The sequence below is a fragment of the Orcinus orca genome, chromosome 1 (assembly GCF_937001465.1).
Source record: "Orcinus orca chromosome 1, mOrcOrc1.1, whole genome shotgun sequence".
Taxonomy (NCBI): Eukaryota; Metazoa; Chordata; class Mammalia; order Artiodactyla; family Delphinidae; genus Orcinus; species Orcinus orca.
In genome coordinates this window covers 15637989-15656340 of record NC_064559.1, presented here as the reverse complement: position 1 = coordinate 15656340, position 18352 = coordinate 15637989, and the positions used below count along the sequence as shown (strand labels likewise).

At 36.1% G+C, this 18352-nt stretch overlaps 1 protein-coding gene across 4 annotated transcripts in view; it reads left to right on the top strand.

Annotated features, from left to right (window-relative positions):
• Positions 1-592: 592 nt before the first annotated feature.
• LYPLAL1 (lysophospholipase like 1) overlaps positions 593-18352 on the top strand; it is a 36549-nt gene continuing 18789 nt past the window's right edge. For 2 of the 4 annotated variants that reach the window (XM_033430455.2, XM_033430456.2), the window contains exons 1-2: positions 598-723; positions 5185-5284. In XM_033430455.2, the coding sequence (XP_033286346.2) occupies positions 630-723; positions 5185-5284 (194 nt within the window). In that variant the 5' untranslated portion in view covers positions 598-629. Of the gene's footprint in view, positions 724-1436; positions 1483-5184; positions 5285-18352 lie in introns of all 4 variants that reach the window. The other 2 variants (XM_049706398.1, XM_004271026.3) reach the window with 2 other exon arrangements.

Genomic DNA, 18352 nt, shown 5'->3' with positions numbered 1-18352 from the left:
CGTACCGGGAAGGTCCACATGCCGCAGAGCGGCTGGGCCCGTGAGCCATGGCCGCTGAGCCTGCGCGTCCGGAGCCTGTGCTCCACAACGGGAGAGGCCACAGCAGTGAGAGGTCCGCGTACCGCAAAAAAAAAAAAAAAAAAAGGCCCCTAATAGGTATGAAATGGTACCTCTTTCAATCAGATTATCCTAAGCAAACTATTTTTATAAACTACACGAAGAGTTATTATTACACGGCTGTCTTATCCTGTATATAAAATGCTACAAACATCCTGTGTAAGTCTCACAGGAGAAGGTAAAATATGGTTATTATATGTTAAATTTTAAACATCCTAACACCAATATTTCTCCAAATCAAAAGCAATCCAGAGTTTTCGAACTGCAGTTGAAAATCCTACAGCAAAGAAGTATATCCGTGCCTTACCGAAGGGGTCACCTGTATGATACCAGTCTTGGCAAAACCAAAGCCTCAGTACAGCCTAAACTGCCTCAGACTTGACCCGGAGGCGGGACTGCGCAGCCCGAGTGCGCATGCGCGTCTCGAGGCGCGCTCCCTGCCGGCCTACGTGCGCGGGCCCGCGGAACAGCGTAAGGGCGGGGCTTGTGAATCTCTAGTCGTGGCGGCAGTCATGGCGGCTGCGTCGGGTTCAGTTCGCCTACAGCGCTGCGTGGTGTCGCCGGCTGGGAGGCACAGCGCCTCTCTGATCTTCCTGCATGGCTCAGGTGGACTACAGTTTTCCGTCCCGGTTACTGCAGCATGGGAATCGCCCCCCACCCACTCGGTTCCCCCAGTGTTGCCCTAGTGGGGGAAGCGCTGGCCCCAGTAGGGCGCGGTGGACTCGGAGAGTGTGACTCTCCCCTCGGTAGCCCCGCGGCTGTGGACACACGGGTCTGGTAACCTGTCCCCGGCCGTCCTTACCCCCCACCCCACCCTTGTCTTCCTTTTGCCTGTCTTGCAGTCACTGGCCCGCTGTTCTGGCCTTTGTGTCCCGTCATTCGGCCAGAGGCCCTCTGTTTACATTCTCACCATTGCCACACATTCCCCCGCCCCATGTCTCTCCCCCAAAGTTAAACAGAGCAAGTTAGAAAGGTAAGTCTTTTGCTAGAGACAAATAACATTATCTAGTACTTTTCAGAGTCAGCTACTAGCGATTGGAATTTTCAACCGCAGTGGATTATTTATCTCCTTTCTGTGAGGGACCATGCCAGGGCTGGAGTGCCTTTCCCCCTTCACTCTTTCCTGCTCCCCCTTCCTTCTCCTTTCCCACCCCCCCTTGTCTTTCAGACCCCAAGATAAAGCACAGAGTCAACTCTGAGTCCCAGGGGTGGTATTCTCCTTCCACCGCCTGCCTTTAGTGATGTGTTTAATTCTGTATAGCGTTTCTTACACTTACCTGTAGTTACTTCTGTCTTCCCCACTTCACTTCTTCCTCAAGAGTAAGGACGCTTGTTTGAATCTTTGCATCCCTAGTGCGGCCCAGGGTAAGTTCTTGGGAAGTGTTTTTTAAAGCAATGAAATGCAGCCTGTGTCCTCAGGGGGCCTACCTAAATTTAAAAACAATTCATTTAGTTTGACTCAGCAGTGGAGATCACAAGAGATCACAAGATGGTGCGTGATTTACTGCCAAGTGAATTGTAAGGAAAAAAACTTTGGATAGGCATTGTTAAGGCTTTTGGAAAATGAAGAGCTTGTTAGGTTTGCCAGAGGAAGTGGTCTTTAAACTGGGACTTATGTAGGCTTAAAGAGGACAGTCATTGGATAGTGGAGCGGATTGTAAAGGTACAGGGTGGAAACCTGGAAATGGGCAGTTGTAGGAAATATTCTCATTTTAAAAATGAGTCTGGGTAGATTGAATAGTTTGTCCATGGTCACTCGGCTATTACTGTGAGTGGTGGTGGAACTGGGATTTGAACCCAGATCTCTGACTCCAGAATCAGTGCTCTGGAGAGGTAAGTTGAAAAAACTCTGAATTAGGGTGTATCATTTTGGAAATAGGGAAGAAAAAGACCAAAGATGTTTGAAGGGAAAGACTTGACTAATGAAATATACTTAGAAGATGAGGGGTCTAAGATGACAGCAATGCTTATAACTCGGAGACTAATACTAATATTATTTGGGGCTCCAAGGGTGTTTATAAGCACCCAGAAATTCCCCAATACCATAGTCCTTTTAATAAGTAAATAATTTCATAAAAAGTCTGAGACTTCTTTTTTCCCTGGACAGCTTTGCTTAAAGTTCCTATCCTCACTCTTTTCAATTTCAAATTACTGACATTTTAAAATTTGTAACCATATGTCTCTGAAAGCCAAAGTTGTACGTATATATTTTTTCCCTCTGTGTTTTGAACGAAGAGTTTATCCAAAGAATCCTGCCAGTTATGCAAGTATTATGCAGTTCCTGTGTATTTTGAGCTCCAACTTATTGGGAATATGATTTTACATTAGACAATAATATATGTGGTTATGTTATAGGATATGTTTGGCTTCTGGTTAATACAAATGTGGGCAAACCGATTTTAACAGTTTTACCATACTCTTGGAATAAGGTGCTGGCTTTTTAAAGAGCGGACTTTATGAATGGATGGATGCATGTTGTTTTGTAGCATTTAGTTTTGCTTTTCAAGGTTGAAAAAGTGTTTCGAGGCAGATTTTGTTTTTTTAAAAAATCTTGAAAACTTGAGGTTCTCTTCTAGGCTGTGGCAGCCATAGAACATCATATAGGAATAGAAGTTATATCTAGCCAACTTAATTTGAGTGTTTCCAACTACTAAAATACCAAAAAAGTACCTTCTTCTTTCAGGATGATGAAAACAAATGATAGCTTAATTAGCTTTGCTCAGCTTCTCAGATTAGATAAATTCACTATTATACGCTCCATTAGGACACTGTGGTTCTTCTTCCAGTGGCATTCACCGTATTTGTAATTACCTAATTTAATGTCTGTATTCCACACTGAGCTCTAAGGTTCACACAGGCCCAAATCATGCATGACTTGCTTTCTCCCCGTAGAGTAAGTCTCAGCAAATTGACTGAGTTGGCTCTTACTAAATTCGCCAGTAACCTCTGTGTTGCTAAATGTAATGGACATTTTTCAGTCATCATTTTATTTGAACTGTCAGCAGCATTCACCTTTCTTCTTGAAACACTCTCCTGGTTCTTTGTATCTTTATATGTATTTTGCACACTCATTCTCCTCTCCCTGGCCCTTAATGTTGGGCTTCCTCAAAATTCGTTCCTAGGTTCTCTTTTCTTCTCCCTCTACATTTTTCTCCTCAGGCTAAATTCCATACAAGCCCACAGATTCTATTTTTATCTCCGTTCATGTGACACAAATATGTGTCTCCATTTTAGATCTCCTTTGAGCTCTAGACCTGGTTATCCAACTGCCTAATAGTCATTCATGCATTAATCTATGCATTCAAGAAATATCTATTACATGGCCACTGTGCAAAGCACTGTTCTACGCTCTCAGCTCCTAAGAACTGGGATTTTGTCCTCCACCTGGTTGTAGGACCCTTCGTGTAGGACCCTTCGTGTAGGACCTAGAATGCATTACAAAGAGGGTACCTCACACTCAGTGTGTATAGACCTGCTGCCTCCTGTGTTTCCTGTCTTGGTGTATATAGCTCTGGCCAAAACCCTTGCCATCACCCTAGAAACCCTTCATAATTGACCCCTCATAACTAATCTTGCCAGTTTCTTTTAATTTTATCTCCTAAATATTTCTAGTATCTATTTCTGTATACTCCACTGCTATCACTGTAGTCTAAGCATCTGTCTTCTGAACAGTAGCCTCCTAACTATCCTTCCACGTCTATCTTTGTCCTCCTTCAGGTCTGTCTTAACATAGCTTCCAGAGTAATCCTTAGAAGCATGCCCCCTTTCTGCCCCCAAAAAACCTTCATGGCTTCTCCATGCTCTCAGGCTTTGTCGGGACGTTAGGATCCATCCTGCATTCACTGCTTTTCCTCTCATTTTCTGCTTTTCATTTCAATGCCATACTGCTTCCTGTACAGCATTTCAGCATTTGCCATATCCTGTCTGAGATGCTTTTCCCTGTGCACTTCAGTTTTTACCATCCTGTAGATCGCAGTTCAGACCATTCAGCGACTATCTACTGGATGCCTAGTTTGTGTCAGCACTGTCCTAGGCATCAGATGAACAAGTAACTCACTGGCTGAAACACAAAATGAACCTTGCCTTGTGGAGTTTATATTCTAGTGAAGTTATCCCTGAATCCTTAACTGGGTCAATTCTGAATCTAATAAACCCTTGAGGTACGAAGTGTCTTACCTTTGCAGTGGTTACATTTGTCTTTCACATTTATTTATATGATTATTTGACTAATGTCTGTTTCTCACAATAAACTATACACTCCATGAGTATAGGAATTCTTTCTCCCCATCACCTTCCCATCACTGCCTCTCTAGCAGTAAGCACAGTGTCTGACACATTAGTAGGTATTCAATAGATACTTTTTTAATTGCTGCCTTAATGAATTGATTGATTAAAAACTAGAGTTGTTAACTTGAAAATTTTCTCTTTAGGACCACATAAAGTAAACTTATAATTCCTTCCATTTTTTTATGGAAATACACATATATTAATTCTTGCATGAGGCTTGGTTGTTTTTCAGCCATGGGATGTACAGTCATTATTTTAGATTAAACATCGCCAAAATTAAATTCTCATTTCTTCAGGTAAAAAATAAAAGTATGCTGAATACCCCTTTTGAAGAAATTTGGTGTTTTAACCAAGAAAATTGTTTTAGGTTGTTACAATTACAAAATTTTATAAGCACTTTAGGAATTTACTATTTTTAAGAGTAAAAAAAATAAATGACAGTGTTTAAAATCAGATATGGAAAGGATTTCTTTTTTAGAAAAATCAATTGCTTTATTTGTTCCTATTGTATCCTTTAAACAAATGAGGAAACTTAAAACTCAAAGTTAAACAGGTCTTTAAAGTGAAGTCACGAGTAAAATAATCAAAAATATTTCTAACTATTGATGGCTGATCAGTTATTTCCCATTAATAAATCTGTTTCTATACAGTTATTTTTATTTATGAAGATTTTTTTATTCTGTGTTCCGGCCTCTGTGTGACATGAAAGTTATAGACTGCTTTTAAATACACTGTATTGTCAAACTGTTTTAACCTAATCTAGATTTTGTGATTCATCAGGTGATTCTGGACAAGGATTGAGAACGTGGATCGAGCAAGTTTTAAATCAAGATTTCACATTCCAACATGTAAAAGTTATTTATCCAACAGCTCCTCCCAGGTATGCAGTAATTTAATTCATTACTCAGTATAACTCTGTGGCATAAAATATATATAAATGTACCAGCTAGATGGTTTTACAGCTTAATTCTGTATTTAAAATATTTTAAATTGGGGTTCTTTTTTCCAGAACTTTTTTTTTGTTGTAGCAATTACTCTGTTAGACCAAGTTTTGCTAGGTAATTTATTCTTTGAAAAGCATTCCCTGAAGTTAACTTAAACTTTGTCCCAGGCATGGTTTACAGGACTCTGCTTTCTGTGGCCCTGCAGATTGCTCATCTTTCAAACTCTTTTCCCCTTCATTCACCCCCTAAAGAAACTAATAACTCAAACAAGGATAATCTTTCTAATAATTCAGTTAAACCAGAGTTCATAATCTCTGGAAAAAGGCTTTTGTGGCATTCTTTCTACACGTAGAAGGTTTTAGAAATAATTTTAAGCTTTTTGAATCAGTAAACCAGAATAGGAACATGGAATCAACTACTTAATCCATATTTATACAACCTGTAGACGTGTTTAACAAAATGCACAATCATGGTATAGTTTTGAAGTCAAACTGCTTTTCTATGATTATTAAATTAACATCCACATGGTCTTTTAAACTGGGATTTACAAGTTTTTTTTTGTGTGTAAGTGAAATATTGTGCTGAACTATGCAACCCAATCTGACTTCCAATAATCTGTTCTTGATTTGGTCTTATTAGCACACTGTGTGCTTATGCAAATGCTTTGATTTATTTTTCTGAAACTTAGTATTAAGGAGAAGTATTGATAGAAGCAGAACTTCAAGGACCTTTTCATATCTACTGTTAAAAATTTACTTACCTGAGTTGATAGAATTGAAAAAGGTAGAACAATAAAATGGTAATTTTGTTGTAAGATTTAAGATTCAAAGAAAAGTTATTATTTTAATATAATTTTGGAGCAGTTTAGTATTTTGGTAGTGAAGATAAAAGACCTAATGGCCAGTGGGTTATTTTTGTGCTGTAAATTGAAGGTCTTTGAAAATGTCCAAAGAGCTTATTATTTACTATTGGCTTTTAGGGTGAGTGAAGTTAAGAGGGAGGAAGACAGTGGTATTTCCCATGGGAATGGGAAAGATAAGTTCAGTTTTGGCTAAATATAAATGTAATTGGCTGATAAAATTGAATGGAAGATCATTGGAAGCATGATTCTAGGAATTACTATTTTTTGCTTATGAATATCATGTCATCACCAATTATGATAGGAATTCTAGACCAGTGTACCTTATACTTAGGCCACAGATGTTTCTGAGAGTCCAGAAATCTCCATGTGCTCTAAAGCATTATTTGTAGGTGCTGTTGTGATTTAATAAAATATAAAAGCATTGAAATTTTTTACTGAATTCATAGTAACTTTTTATTATATGTTTTCATAGTCAATAGCTATTTGGACAGATCAACAGACATTTTAGACCATGCTATCAATGGAATATACTATAAGCTACATATATACATTTTAAATTTTTGGCACCAAATTAAAAAAAAGGAAGAAGAAACAGCTAAAATTAATTTTAATAGCTTATTTTATTTAACCCTTATATCCAAAATACTGTCATTTCAACATGTAATCAATATGAAATTATTAAAATGATATTTTACATTCTTTTGTCCATTTTCGTGTCGTAGACCATTTTAGTTTTTATCCTCAGTTTATCACTATGCATACCTATTTATCTTATTTCTTATTTTCCTTCAGGAAAAATTCCTAGAAAGTGCTCAGAGATCTTAAAGTCAATTGCTTTTTGTTTAGGGGATTAGCTTTTCCAAATTATTTTCCAAAAATGGAACAATTTGCATTATTTAACTTAGCCTGTTATTAATGTAATGTGGTTAGGTTAAAAAAATAGTAGATTGGGAATTCCCTGGCTTTCCAGTGGTTAGGAATCAGTGCTGTCACTGCCAGGGCTCCAGGTTCGATCCCTGGTTGGGGAACTAAGATCCCACAAGCCACGTGGCACGGCCAAAAAAAAAAAACAAAAGTAGATAGATAGGTAGGTAGTTAGATAAATAGGTATAGATGTGTGATTTTTTTTTCTTGTACACTCAAAAATTTTTAAATATTTTTTCTTGGTCACAAAATTAATTGTTGCCTTTACAATGATACCTACTTTATAATTTAACAGCCTCTCAAAGAAGACTGAAAAGAAAAATATAGAGTTGTGTCAAAATAAGAACAGACTACTAATTTGTTGATCAATTTTAAGCTTAGTTAACGGGTATGTGCTTTGGAAATATATTTGAAGTCACTTTTATGTTATAGTTAGACATTTTTAATACCATTTATATTTCAATATATCATAAATTAATAAGAGTGAAGCATATGTAATACATATCTAAGTGACAAATATAGTAATAAATGAAAAATAAATCCACTTGTTATTCCTTGTAATTAGTTTGAATGAAAAATCTGGTATGTACTATACAACGTGGAATCTTTGAGAAACCAGTACTTCAGTTAAAGAGGAGAAGTGAAGACTTTTAGAAATAGGTCATCTAATTCTTAATTAAAATAAAATTATAAGGACTATTAATGAAGAATTTGTCAGTTCTGTGTCTTAATTTTCACGTCAGAAATTAACAGATTTGACTAGATCTCTAAAATCACTTACAATGATTAACTTTTTGGATTTGGGGACCCTTCAGATTTTATCTAGTAAAGATAGAGTAAGAACCAGTAGTGTGGGACTTTCCTGGTTGCGTACTGGTTAAGAGTCCACCTGCCAATGCAGGGGACACAGGTTCAAGCCCTGGTCCGGGAAGATACCACATCCCGCAGAGCAACTAAGCCTGTGCACTACAACCACTGAGCCTGCGCTCTAGAGCCTGTGAGGCACAACTGCTGAGCCCACATGCCACAACTACTGAAACCCACGTGCCTGGAGCCCATGCTCCGCAGTGAAGCCACTGCAATGAGAAGCCCATGCACTGCAATGAAGAGTAGCTCCCGCTCGCCGCAACTAGAGAAAGCCTGTGTGCAGCAACAAAGACCCAACGCAGCCAACAATAGAAATAAAAAATTTAAAAATGTCTAAATAAATAAATAAAATAAAAAACAAACTGGGTTTATATGAAGTTCAAAACCACGCTAAACAAAAATCATTTAAAAAAAAAGAACCAGTAGTGTAATACTCATCGTCTTCTTTGCTGTACTTGTTAGGCCAGTAGGTCAGGGAAATGCCCAAGATGATAATATTATTCAGTAGGAGATTGAAGATACATGGAAGTATTGTGGTACAGTATTTAAGAATGCAGTTTTTGGATTAGGCAGACCTGTGATTGAATCCTGATTTCTCTACTTAATGCTATAAGATTTTGAGCAAAGGTATATTGCCTCCCTAATGGTGTCCCAGTTTCTTGAGCACTGAAGTAGAGATAATTGTATCTACCTCAGAGTTGTGAGAATTGGACGTATAATGCACATAAATTCTTCAGCACGAAGTCTGACATAAAATAAGCACTCAATAAATGTTAGTTACTTAGAGTAGTCTATGATATCCTTGTGGGCGAGATATAGAGATATCCAAAGAATTACCGATAATCCTTGAGGAAATTTTCCAGATCTGTGTTTCCGGGTTGTATTCTTAAGCCTTATTTGGGTTTGAAGCTTTATTTTAATTTAGGTGAGGAGACAGTGCTCAAATTTCCAGATGATATCCTCAAAAGAAATGCCCAGTCATGTTGTTTGCCCATGTTTTTATTTGGTTGTCTATCCTTTACTTACTGATTTGTTAAAGCTCTGTATATTTTTAGATACAGCTTGTTGTTGTTAGATGTACGCGTTCAAATATCTTGTCCCTGTCTGGTTTGCATTGTCACTCTCTTAATGAAATCCTGTGACCAGAAGTCCTAATACGTTTCTTTAAAAGTAAAATTTACAGTGAAATGCAAACATCTTAAGCATACAGGTCAATCAGTTTTTATGAATATATGCACTTGTTTACTTCAAATATAGAGAATGTTCCCACCACCCCAGAAAGTTTTTTTGTGCCTCCTTCCAATCAATTCCTACCACACATAGATTACCATTGTTCTGATTTCTATCACTGTAGTATAGTTTCGCCTGTTCTTGAATTTCAACTAAATGGGATAATTTAACCTTCTGTGTCTGGCTTCTTTCACTCAACATAGTGTTTATGTGCTTATCAGTAGTTCATTTAAAAATTTTTGAGTAGATATTATATGTGAATGTACCACACATTTATTTATCCATTCTACTGTTGATAGACATTTGGATTATTTCCAGTTTTTGAAAACAATGTATGTCACTGCTATAAGTACTTTTGTGTTTTTGTGAACATATTTTAATGGATTCTTACCTGAACTCTGTTCTGTTTCATTGGTCTATTTTTTGAATTTTATGCCAATATAAAACTGTTCTGATTAATATAGCTTTATAGGGAACTTTGAAATCAAATTGTATAAGTTCTCTTTAACACTTTTTCATCCTAGGTTCTTTGCATTTGTATGTAAATTTTAGAATCCACTTACCAATTTTACAAAACACCTGTTTGGATTTTGATTAGAATTGCATGTAATCCATAGCAGGTTTATTTACAGAAAATTGATGTCTTCCAGTCCATGCACATGGTGTGTCACCATTTATTTAGATCTCTATTCACTTCTCTCTGCAGTGGTTTAGAGTTTTCAGTATAGAGGTCTTTTGCCAAATTGATTCACAAATATTTTATGTTTTTTTGTTATTGTAAATGGAATTTTTTTAATTTAAATCTCTAATTTGATTGTTACAAGTACATAGAAACATTTTATATTTGTATCTTGTGCTTTTATCTTGCTATCTTCCTAAATTCACTTATTTCTAGTAGTTATTTAGTAGATTCCTTATGATTTTTATATAAACAATCATATCATCTATGAATAAAGGCAGTGTTACTTTCTCCTTCCCAGTCTTCCTTTTATTTTATTTTATTGTCTTGCCTTATTGTGCTTGTTTGAACTTCTGATAAAGTGTTTAATAGAATCAGGGAATGCCTTCCTGTGTAATCTTAGAGGGGAAGTGTCCAGTATTTCACCATTAAGTATGATGTTAGTCAATAGGTTTTTTCTTTGCACCTTTTATTAAGGAAATTTATTTCTTTGCCTAATTAGCTGAGAGTTTTCTTTATGAACTAGTTAGATGCTTTTTCTATATTGTTTTGAGATAATCTTGATTTTTATCTTTCATTTTGTCAGCATGGTGAGTTACACTGGTGGACTTTCAAATGTTAAACCAACTATTCATTCCTATTATAAACCCTGCGTGGTCATAATGTATTATCCTTTTTATATATAGCTGAATTTGATTTGCTGTTATTTTGTTGAGAAATTTTGTGTCTGTGTTCATGAGGGATATTGATCTGTAGTTTTCTTTAATGTCTTTATAAAGTTTTGTTATCTAGGTCATACTGTCTCTTAAAATGTGTTAGGAAATGTTACCTTCTCTGTTTTCTGAGTTTGTGCTATTTTTTCCTTCAATGTTTGATAAAATTCACTAGTGGAATTATCTGGACCTGAAGTTTTCTTCTGTGAAGATTTTGATAATTTCTTTCATATAATGAGAATATTAAGATTTTCTGTTTCTTTTTCTGTCAGTTTTGATCATTTGTGTTTCTCATGGAATTTTTATCTAATTTACAAAATTTATTGGCATAAAGTTGTTTGTGATATTTCCTTTTAATGCCTTTAGGATGTGTGTTGATATCTTTTATTCCATTGCTGATATTAATAATTTGTATACTTTTCTCTTTTTTCTTGCTTTATCTTGCCAAGGGGTTATTAATTTTATTAATCTTTTCATCGAACCAGCTTTGGCTTTGTTAATTTGCTCTCTTATTTGTTTTCTATGTCATTTATATTTGCTCTTATATTTATTAGTTCCTCCTATTTATTACATTAAAGCTCTAAATTTCTCACTAATTACTGCCTTAGCTAATTCCCACTAGTTTTCTCTTTTGTATTTTTAGTATTATTTATATTGAAATATTTTCTAATCTCTCTTATTTTCCCATTATTATTCCTGTGTAACAAACCACCCCAAACAACTTTTATTACGGTGAAACATCTATGGGTTAGAAATTCAGAAAGGGCATGGCACTAATGTCTTGATTCTGTTCTATGATAATTGGGGCCTCTGCTGGGAAAACTTGAAGGCTGGGGATGACTGGGCAACTGCTAGGGACTGGAATCATCTGAAGGTTCACTCATATCTGGCACTTAATACTAGATATTAGCTGGGACCTTCCTTTGGTCTTGTTACTGTGACACCTGCATGAGTTCTCATTATCTGGTGTCTTGGGCTTCCTGGCAGAGTGGAGGCTGAGTTCCAAGAACAAATGCCCTAAGGAGAACCAGAAAGGAGCTGTATTGCCTTTTAAGACATAGTCTTAGAAGTTACATAGTGCTGTTTCCTCAAGAAGAGCATGTGGGATGAAAGATATTGTTCTGGCCAGATATGGAAAACAGAGTTCTGCAAGCTTCTTTAACCCGTAAGTTATTTAGAAATATGTTGTTAATTTCCAAATATTTGGGGCTATTCTCAATCTCTTATTGCTGTTGACTTCTGATTTCATTCTACTGCTGCCAATATTCTGTACAGTTTCAGTCTTCTGATACTCTTTGGCACTTGTATTATGGTCTTGCATAAGGTCTTCTTGGTGACTGTTATTCTGTGCCTTTGTGTATAGGGTTCAATAATGTCAGTGGCTTAATAAGGTGGCTATAGTATTAGTCAAATGTTATAGTTTCTTAGTAATTCTAAGTCATTCTATTAGTAACGAATGGGTATTAACATCTCCAACTATGATTGTAGGTTGGTTATTTCTCCCTTTAGTCCTGTCAGTTTTCTCTTCATGGTTTTTAAGCTGTATTATGTACATTCCCAGGTAGGATTATTGTCTTCCTCATTAATAGCTACTTGTATATTTTAATGTTCGTTTTTATCTCTGGTAATTCCTCAAAGTGTACTTTGTTTAATAATAATATAGTATATATCAGCTTTTATCTTTACTGTTTATATAGCGTATATTTTTCATCTTTTTACTTTTAACACCTGTATCATTATATTTAAGGTAGGTTTCTTATAGATAACATATATTTGGGCTTTGTTTTTTCTTTAACGAATCTGTCAGTTTCTATCTTTTAAGTGATTTGTTTAGACCATTTGCATTTACTGTAACTATTGATATGTTTAAATTTATTGCTTTTTGTTACTCTTTTTTCCTTTTCCATCTTTTTTGGATTTAAGAAAATTAATACTCTATTTTCATTTATTCCTTTTTTTCCTGATTGTTCTAGGGATTATAAGATACATATCACACCTTTCACCTGTTTACTTTTTACCACTTTACACAAGATGTTGAAGCCTTACAACCATATAGTTTCCTTTATCCTCCCCACCTTTATGTTTGTTGTATATGTTTTATCAATGTACATTGAAAACTCTGTCAAACAAAGTTAATAATTTTTGCTTTCAAACATCATACATGTTTTAAAGAACTTAAGAAGAGAACAATAGTCTATTATGGTTACCCAGGTGTGGCCTGTTACAACGTATCAGTATGTTTTGATTAAATTGTGAATTGCCACTTTGACTATAAGGTATTCCTTTTCTCAACCCTATTTAATAGATGTTTTTAATCAGCTGAGTGAGGGGCATATTAAAATCAGCATTTAGTTGCTGTGTTGATTTAAATGGAAAATATTGCTTCATTGTTTTATTATGTTAATTTAGACTATATTTAATTGAAGTGCTCAATAAAGGTTTTTATTTTGTGACGTACTTTAGCTGTATTTGTAATTAGAGGTTTTCTTGGTTTGGGTTTACTAGTAGAATTTCCATTTAAAAAATAACAGTAATTTTTAACGGGCCATCAGTAATTTATATGATGATATAGTTTCTCGGTGTTTTGAAAAATTCTAAAAGTAATAAGATTCAGTCAGTAGTGCTTCTACTTTTAGATCCACTGTTTTTCCACATGAAGTGCATGTTTATATTTTTCACTAAACATATATTCTGAAACAGGGTTAGGCACTCTTGATTTAGGTTTAGTAATGGGTTCATCTTTACTCCATCACTTAGGATTCATACCTGAAGCATGATATTAGGAGATCTCTCTCCTGAGAACGGTGGATCTGTACTATAAGTACACTCCACTGCCAAGGAACCCTCATTAAAAAATGCTATTTTGAAGAAATAGTATACTTCTTTGGTAAGTATTTTAAATGGTACATTTAAATATCTATTAGTATGTAAAAGCTTATTTTCTTAGAAACATGTTCTTTTTAAAAAAAACGAACAAAAGAAAATTTTGACCTTTTTCTGGAAATCACAGAATGGATATTACAAGAATTAAAGTCAAAAGATATTCAGAGCAAAATAAAATAATTTTAGGTATTCTGCTGACAAAAATGATTCCCAAATCACAAATGATTATTGGCATTCATCGTTCAACAAATACTTGTTCTTGGCACTGGGGGTATCACTGTGGAAAAGAGCATTACAAGGAGAGGGAATGTCAGGTGCTAAGTCCCTGGATCAGTAGTGAGGTGGTCCTGAAGAAAAATGAGGGAAATGTGACTGGAACCTAGTGAATGTTGGGGGAAGAGCAGTGAAATGAGCACAGAGAGGAAGCCTGGAACCCGATGATGTTATCTGAAAGTTTATGAATGACCTTTCGATTTTATGACTTATAGGGAACAAAATCTGGTGTCAAGCTGAAATGTCAACTCTTTATTTTTTTAGACCTTGGACATTCATTCCCGCTTAATATTTTACCAGTGTATAATGGTTTGATTGATTGATTGATTGAGGAGCCAGACGGATGTTCTTTGCCAAACATATTCATTTATGGTGGTAGTGTCTGAGCTGTTTTATACCAGCTAATAAAGTGGTTTATTTGAGGAAGAAGGTGAATGAGTGTAATATATGTGCCAGTTTGTTTACCTGCTTTAAAAGACAATCTTACTTTCATGCTTTATTGAAAGGTTTTTCTAACATCTTAGGAGAATTATGCATTCTTGATGGTTTTATTAACAAAAAAAGTTCAAAATTATTCTTTGTCTCATCACATTTTTCCTATTATCTCCTTTGAACAGAATTAATTTTCTTAGAGAACTGAGAGGACAAAAGGCTACTATATTAGTAAAACTTATATTCTATGGAGCATCTATCTCTAATTAAGTAAGGTACTGTCAAAGACAAAAAGTTAAGTGAATGTCATTTTTTTTCTATTAATGGCTGAGTTCCCAGAATGATTCATATTCTAGCCTATGATATCATCCTTATTTAAGTGCTTCGACAGGCAAATAAACCCTTAGAGAAACAGAAGAAAATGAAAAGGAAAGTAGAAACAAGTCAAAAAAGTACCAGTCTAATTCAGGCTTTACTATGAGTGTTGTATATTGTTTTCATTCAGAAGATCACTGTGATTTAAGTGACAATTTCAATAGTTTGAGAATTCTTTTTCTCTAACAGTGACATAAATGCTATATGGAAAGCACCTGCTTTCATTTTCAGAGTACTTTAAGAAAGTTAATCCTGAGAAGGGATTCTGGGAGGTGGGAGGGTAGAATGCTTTATGTCTTCTCTCCCTTTCTGATTCCAATTTATCTACCTCTCTTGAGCCAAGCAGCTTCTGAAGTCAGAAGGCCTACAGGAATGAGGGAGAATTTAGGCTCTGTGGGGGTCCCCATAGAGAGCTGGCGCAGGATTTTATCTTTGCTGCACCCAGTGTACCCACTTAGAGCCTGGGGAACGAGGCAGGAGAAGCCTTAGGTAAGGCCCAGAATGTGGCTGATCCTGGGAAGAGCACAGTCTGCAGAAATCTTCCCACCTCCCAGATTCATGTCATAAAATGTTAATTCCCACAAGACATTTTTTTTTTTTTTTTTTTTTTGGTTGCGTTGGGTCTTCGTTGCTGTGCACAGGCTTTCTCTAATTGTGGCGAGCGGGGGCTACTCTTCATTGCAGTGGCTTCTCTTGTTGCAGAGCACGGGCTCTGGGTGTGCGGGCTTCAGTAGTTGTGGCTCATGGCCTCTAGGGTGCAGGCTCAGTAGTTGTAGCACACGGGCTTAGTTGCTCCACGGCATGTGGGATCTTCCCGGACCAGGGATCGAACCCATGTCCCCTGCATTGGCAGGCAGATTCTTAACCACTGCGCCACCAGGGAAGTCCTGAAATCCCACAAGGACTTTTAAGGGGAATTATTTAAGAATTTACTAAATATTTGATTAATTTCTTAGAGAGAGAAAGAAGATTAGATATCTGAGAATAGGCAGGACAAGTCTGGAAGACATGTGGTAATGATGGTAGGGAGAGGTGGCCCACCTGACTCCACCTCAGAACATATTCTAAAACCACTGTAAATACAGTCGACATGATCCTAACACAGGAGTAGATAAACAGATCAGTGGAACAAAATAGAGCCTTTCCCAACCAGAATTTTCCACCTGAATCACAGAACACACAAATGGCTTGTCGTTTTCTTGATTTTTGCCTAGGATGGAACAGAACTAGTACCAATCTAGATGCTTTGGAGAGAAGCCCATTCATTATAGACAGTAAATGTTATTAGGTATTAGGGTTTAATTCTCTTATTTACCTAGGTTGACACAGACTAGATAATTCAGAACTATAATATGGCAAAGGTAGAATTTCACCTTTATGAGAAAAGTTTTTGGTTTTTTGTAGTAGTGCAGGCACAACTGGCTATCCATTTGGGAGAAAATGAATTTGAACCCTTAGGTCACTTCATGTATGAAGTAAATTCCAGAAAAATTCAAAACTTAAATGTAAGAATGAAAACAAAAATCTTAGAAGGGGGCTTCCCTGGTGGCGCAGTGGTTGAGAGTCCGCCTGCCGATGCAGGGGACACAGGTTTGTGCCCCGGTCCCGGAAGATCCCACATGCCACGGAGCGGCTGGTCCCGTGAGCCATGGCCGCTGAGCCTGCGCGTCCGGAGCCTGTGCTCCGCAACGGGAGAGGCCACAACAGTGAGAGGCCCGCGTACCACTAAAAAAAAAAAAAAACCTTAGAAGAAAATCTTGGATTCTATATGTAAAAATGTATGGACTGAGAATACCTTAAATAAATCAGAAGACCCAGAAATTTAGTTTAATACAAAAAAAATGGACAGATTATATCAATTGTAAAAGTCTTTTATTTGGCTTTTTAAAAAAAGATAGATACTTTAAATACATTACGTCAATATACAGAAATTGATTTGAAAAAAATACTTGAAATACAAATGAAAAATCTCTATGGCAATAATACACAGATGCGGTTCTAAACTAATAAAAAAAATCAAAACCCCAATAGAATAAAGTAGCCAACGTTATGAATAAGTAATTCCTTTTTGTGGAGTTCTGGAAAGGCAGCACTAATCTATAGTGATAGAAATCAGTCAGCGGTTTCCTGGGAAGTGAATGGAACTTGCTTGTAAGTGGGCATGATGGAATTTTCTGAAGTAAAGTAAATGTTCTGTATCATAATGGAAATACATTGTCAAAGGTCTTTGAACTTTGTATTTAAAATGTGTGCATTTATATATGTAAACTATACCTCAGTAAAGTTGATTTTAAAACCATAGTTGATACCCTTCAATGGTAATATTTTAAAGTATGTTAGTACCTGTTGTAATTAGGGTAGGGCTGTTGGGCAAAAGGATGTTCTCAGACCTTTCTTGTAGAAAGGTGAATTTTTATAGCCTTTGTGGAAGCAACTTTGAAACATCTATTAAGGTAAAAATCATACCTCTCCATCCAGTGGTCCTATTTCACAGACTCTGTTCCATAGGAATAAAAGTCTCAGTATGTAAAAACATGTACGTGAATATGTTTGATGCAGAATTGTTCTTAGTGGCTAAAATCTGGGTACCAAATAAATGCCCATTAGTAGGTGAAGGGCAGATTAAATTGTGGAACATCTTTATTATATTATATAGCTGTTTAAAAGGATAGGTAAGAGCTATATCAGATGAAAGGATTTCCATGAGGTATTGTTAAAGGAGAAAAGTATGACACACATAAGAAAACCAAATAGGCTTATTTCATTTTTGAAAAGCAAATGCTCTAAAAACTATAATGTAAAGAAACATGTTTTAATGTATGTGCAAAGAAAAACATTCCAGATCATTAACATAGTTTACCTAATGTGAAGGGCAGGATGTACAATGGGGTGGGAGAGGAGAGGAGGAATGGAGAGTTGAACAAAAAAATAAAAAGGACTTAATTGGAAGACATCAAAACAATACACACACAGACAAAATAGCCTGTATTTGCAAGATTTCATGCATGTGCATAAACTAGGAGAAAATGTTAGGGTTTTATGTACTGACTTACAGAGATATTTGTAATATACATTCAAATTTTAGAAAGTATGTTACCAAGTAAAGTTTATAACACGATTATATTTTAGTAAATACGAGGTTCTCTGAAGATGAGTTCTTGTTAAATCTGAGTCAGAGCAACTGCCTTGTTTCCAGATTTCTTTCACTTTCTCTGAGAAAGTTTCCAAAATATTTCTGTTGACTTTTAGGCTCCTTAAGTGGATATCCGTTTATTTTAGAGTGTTAAGACCAATACAGAACAACAGTTGTGTAGTTCTCCTATTCCCTTCAGCACCACCCTTTGGTCCTAACAGTTGGATGTTTCTGATGGTCGGATCTGCACAGACTGCAGAGTCCTTTTGCTACAGTGGTTGAGAGAATGAGAATTGAATAGTTCTATCTCCTTGGGTTTGCCAGGATTCCACTTGGTTTTTCACTAAAGAAAATGCAAAGAAGCACATTCAGATCTCAGCTGGTGTCTTTCAGCCCTCCATTTTTTTGTTCTGGCTGTACATTTTATGCTTTTATTTCACTGACTCTGGAGGGTGAGTATATGTAGCTAAATTTGAGATGGAGCAAAGTAGTAGAGGTGTTGGTCTAGGAGAAACCCTGCATCTGTGGTCATCACTGGTTTAGATTTCTTTCAAATTATAATGTATACTTTTGTCACTGTTTGTGTTTTCTGTGGTCTTCTTATAACATAAAACTTTTTCACGGTCACATGAG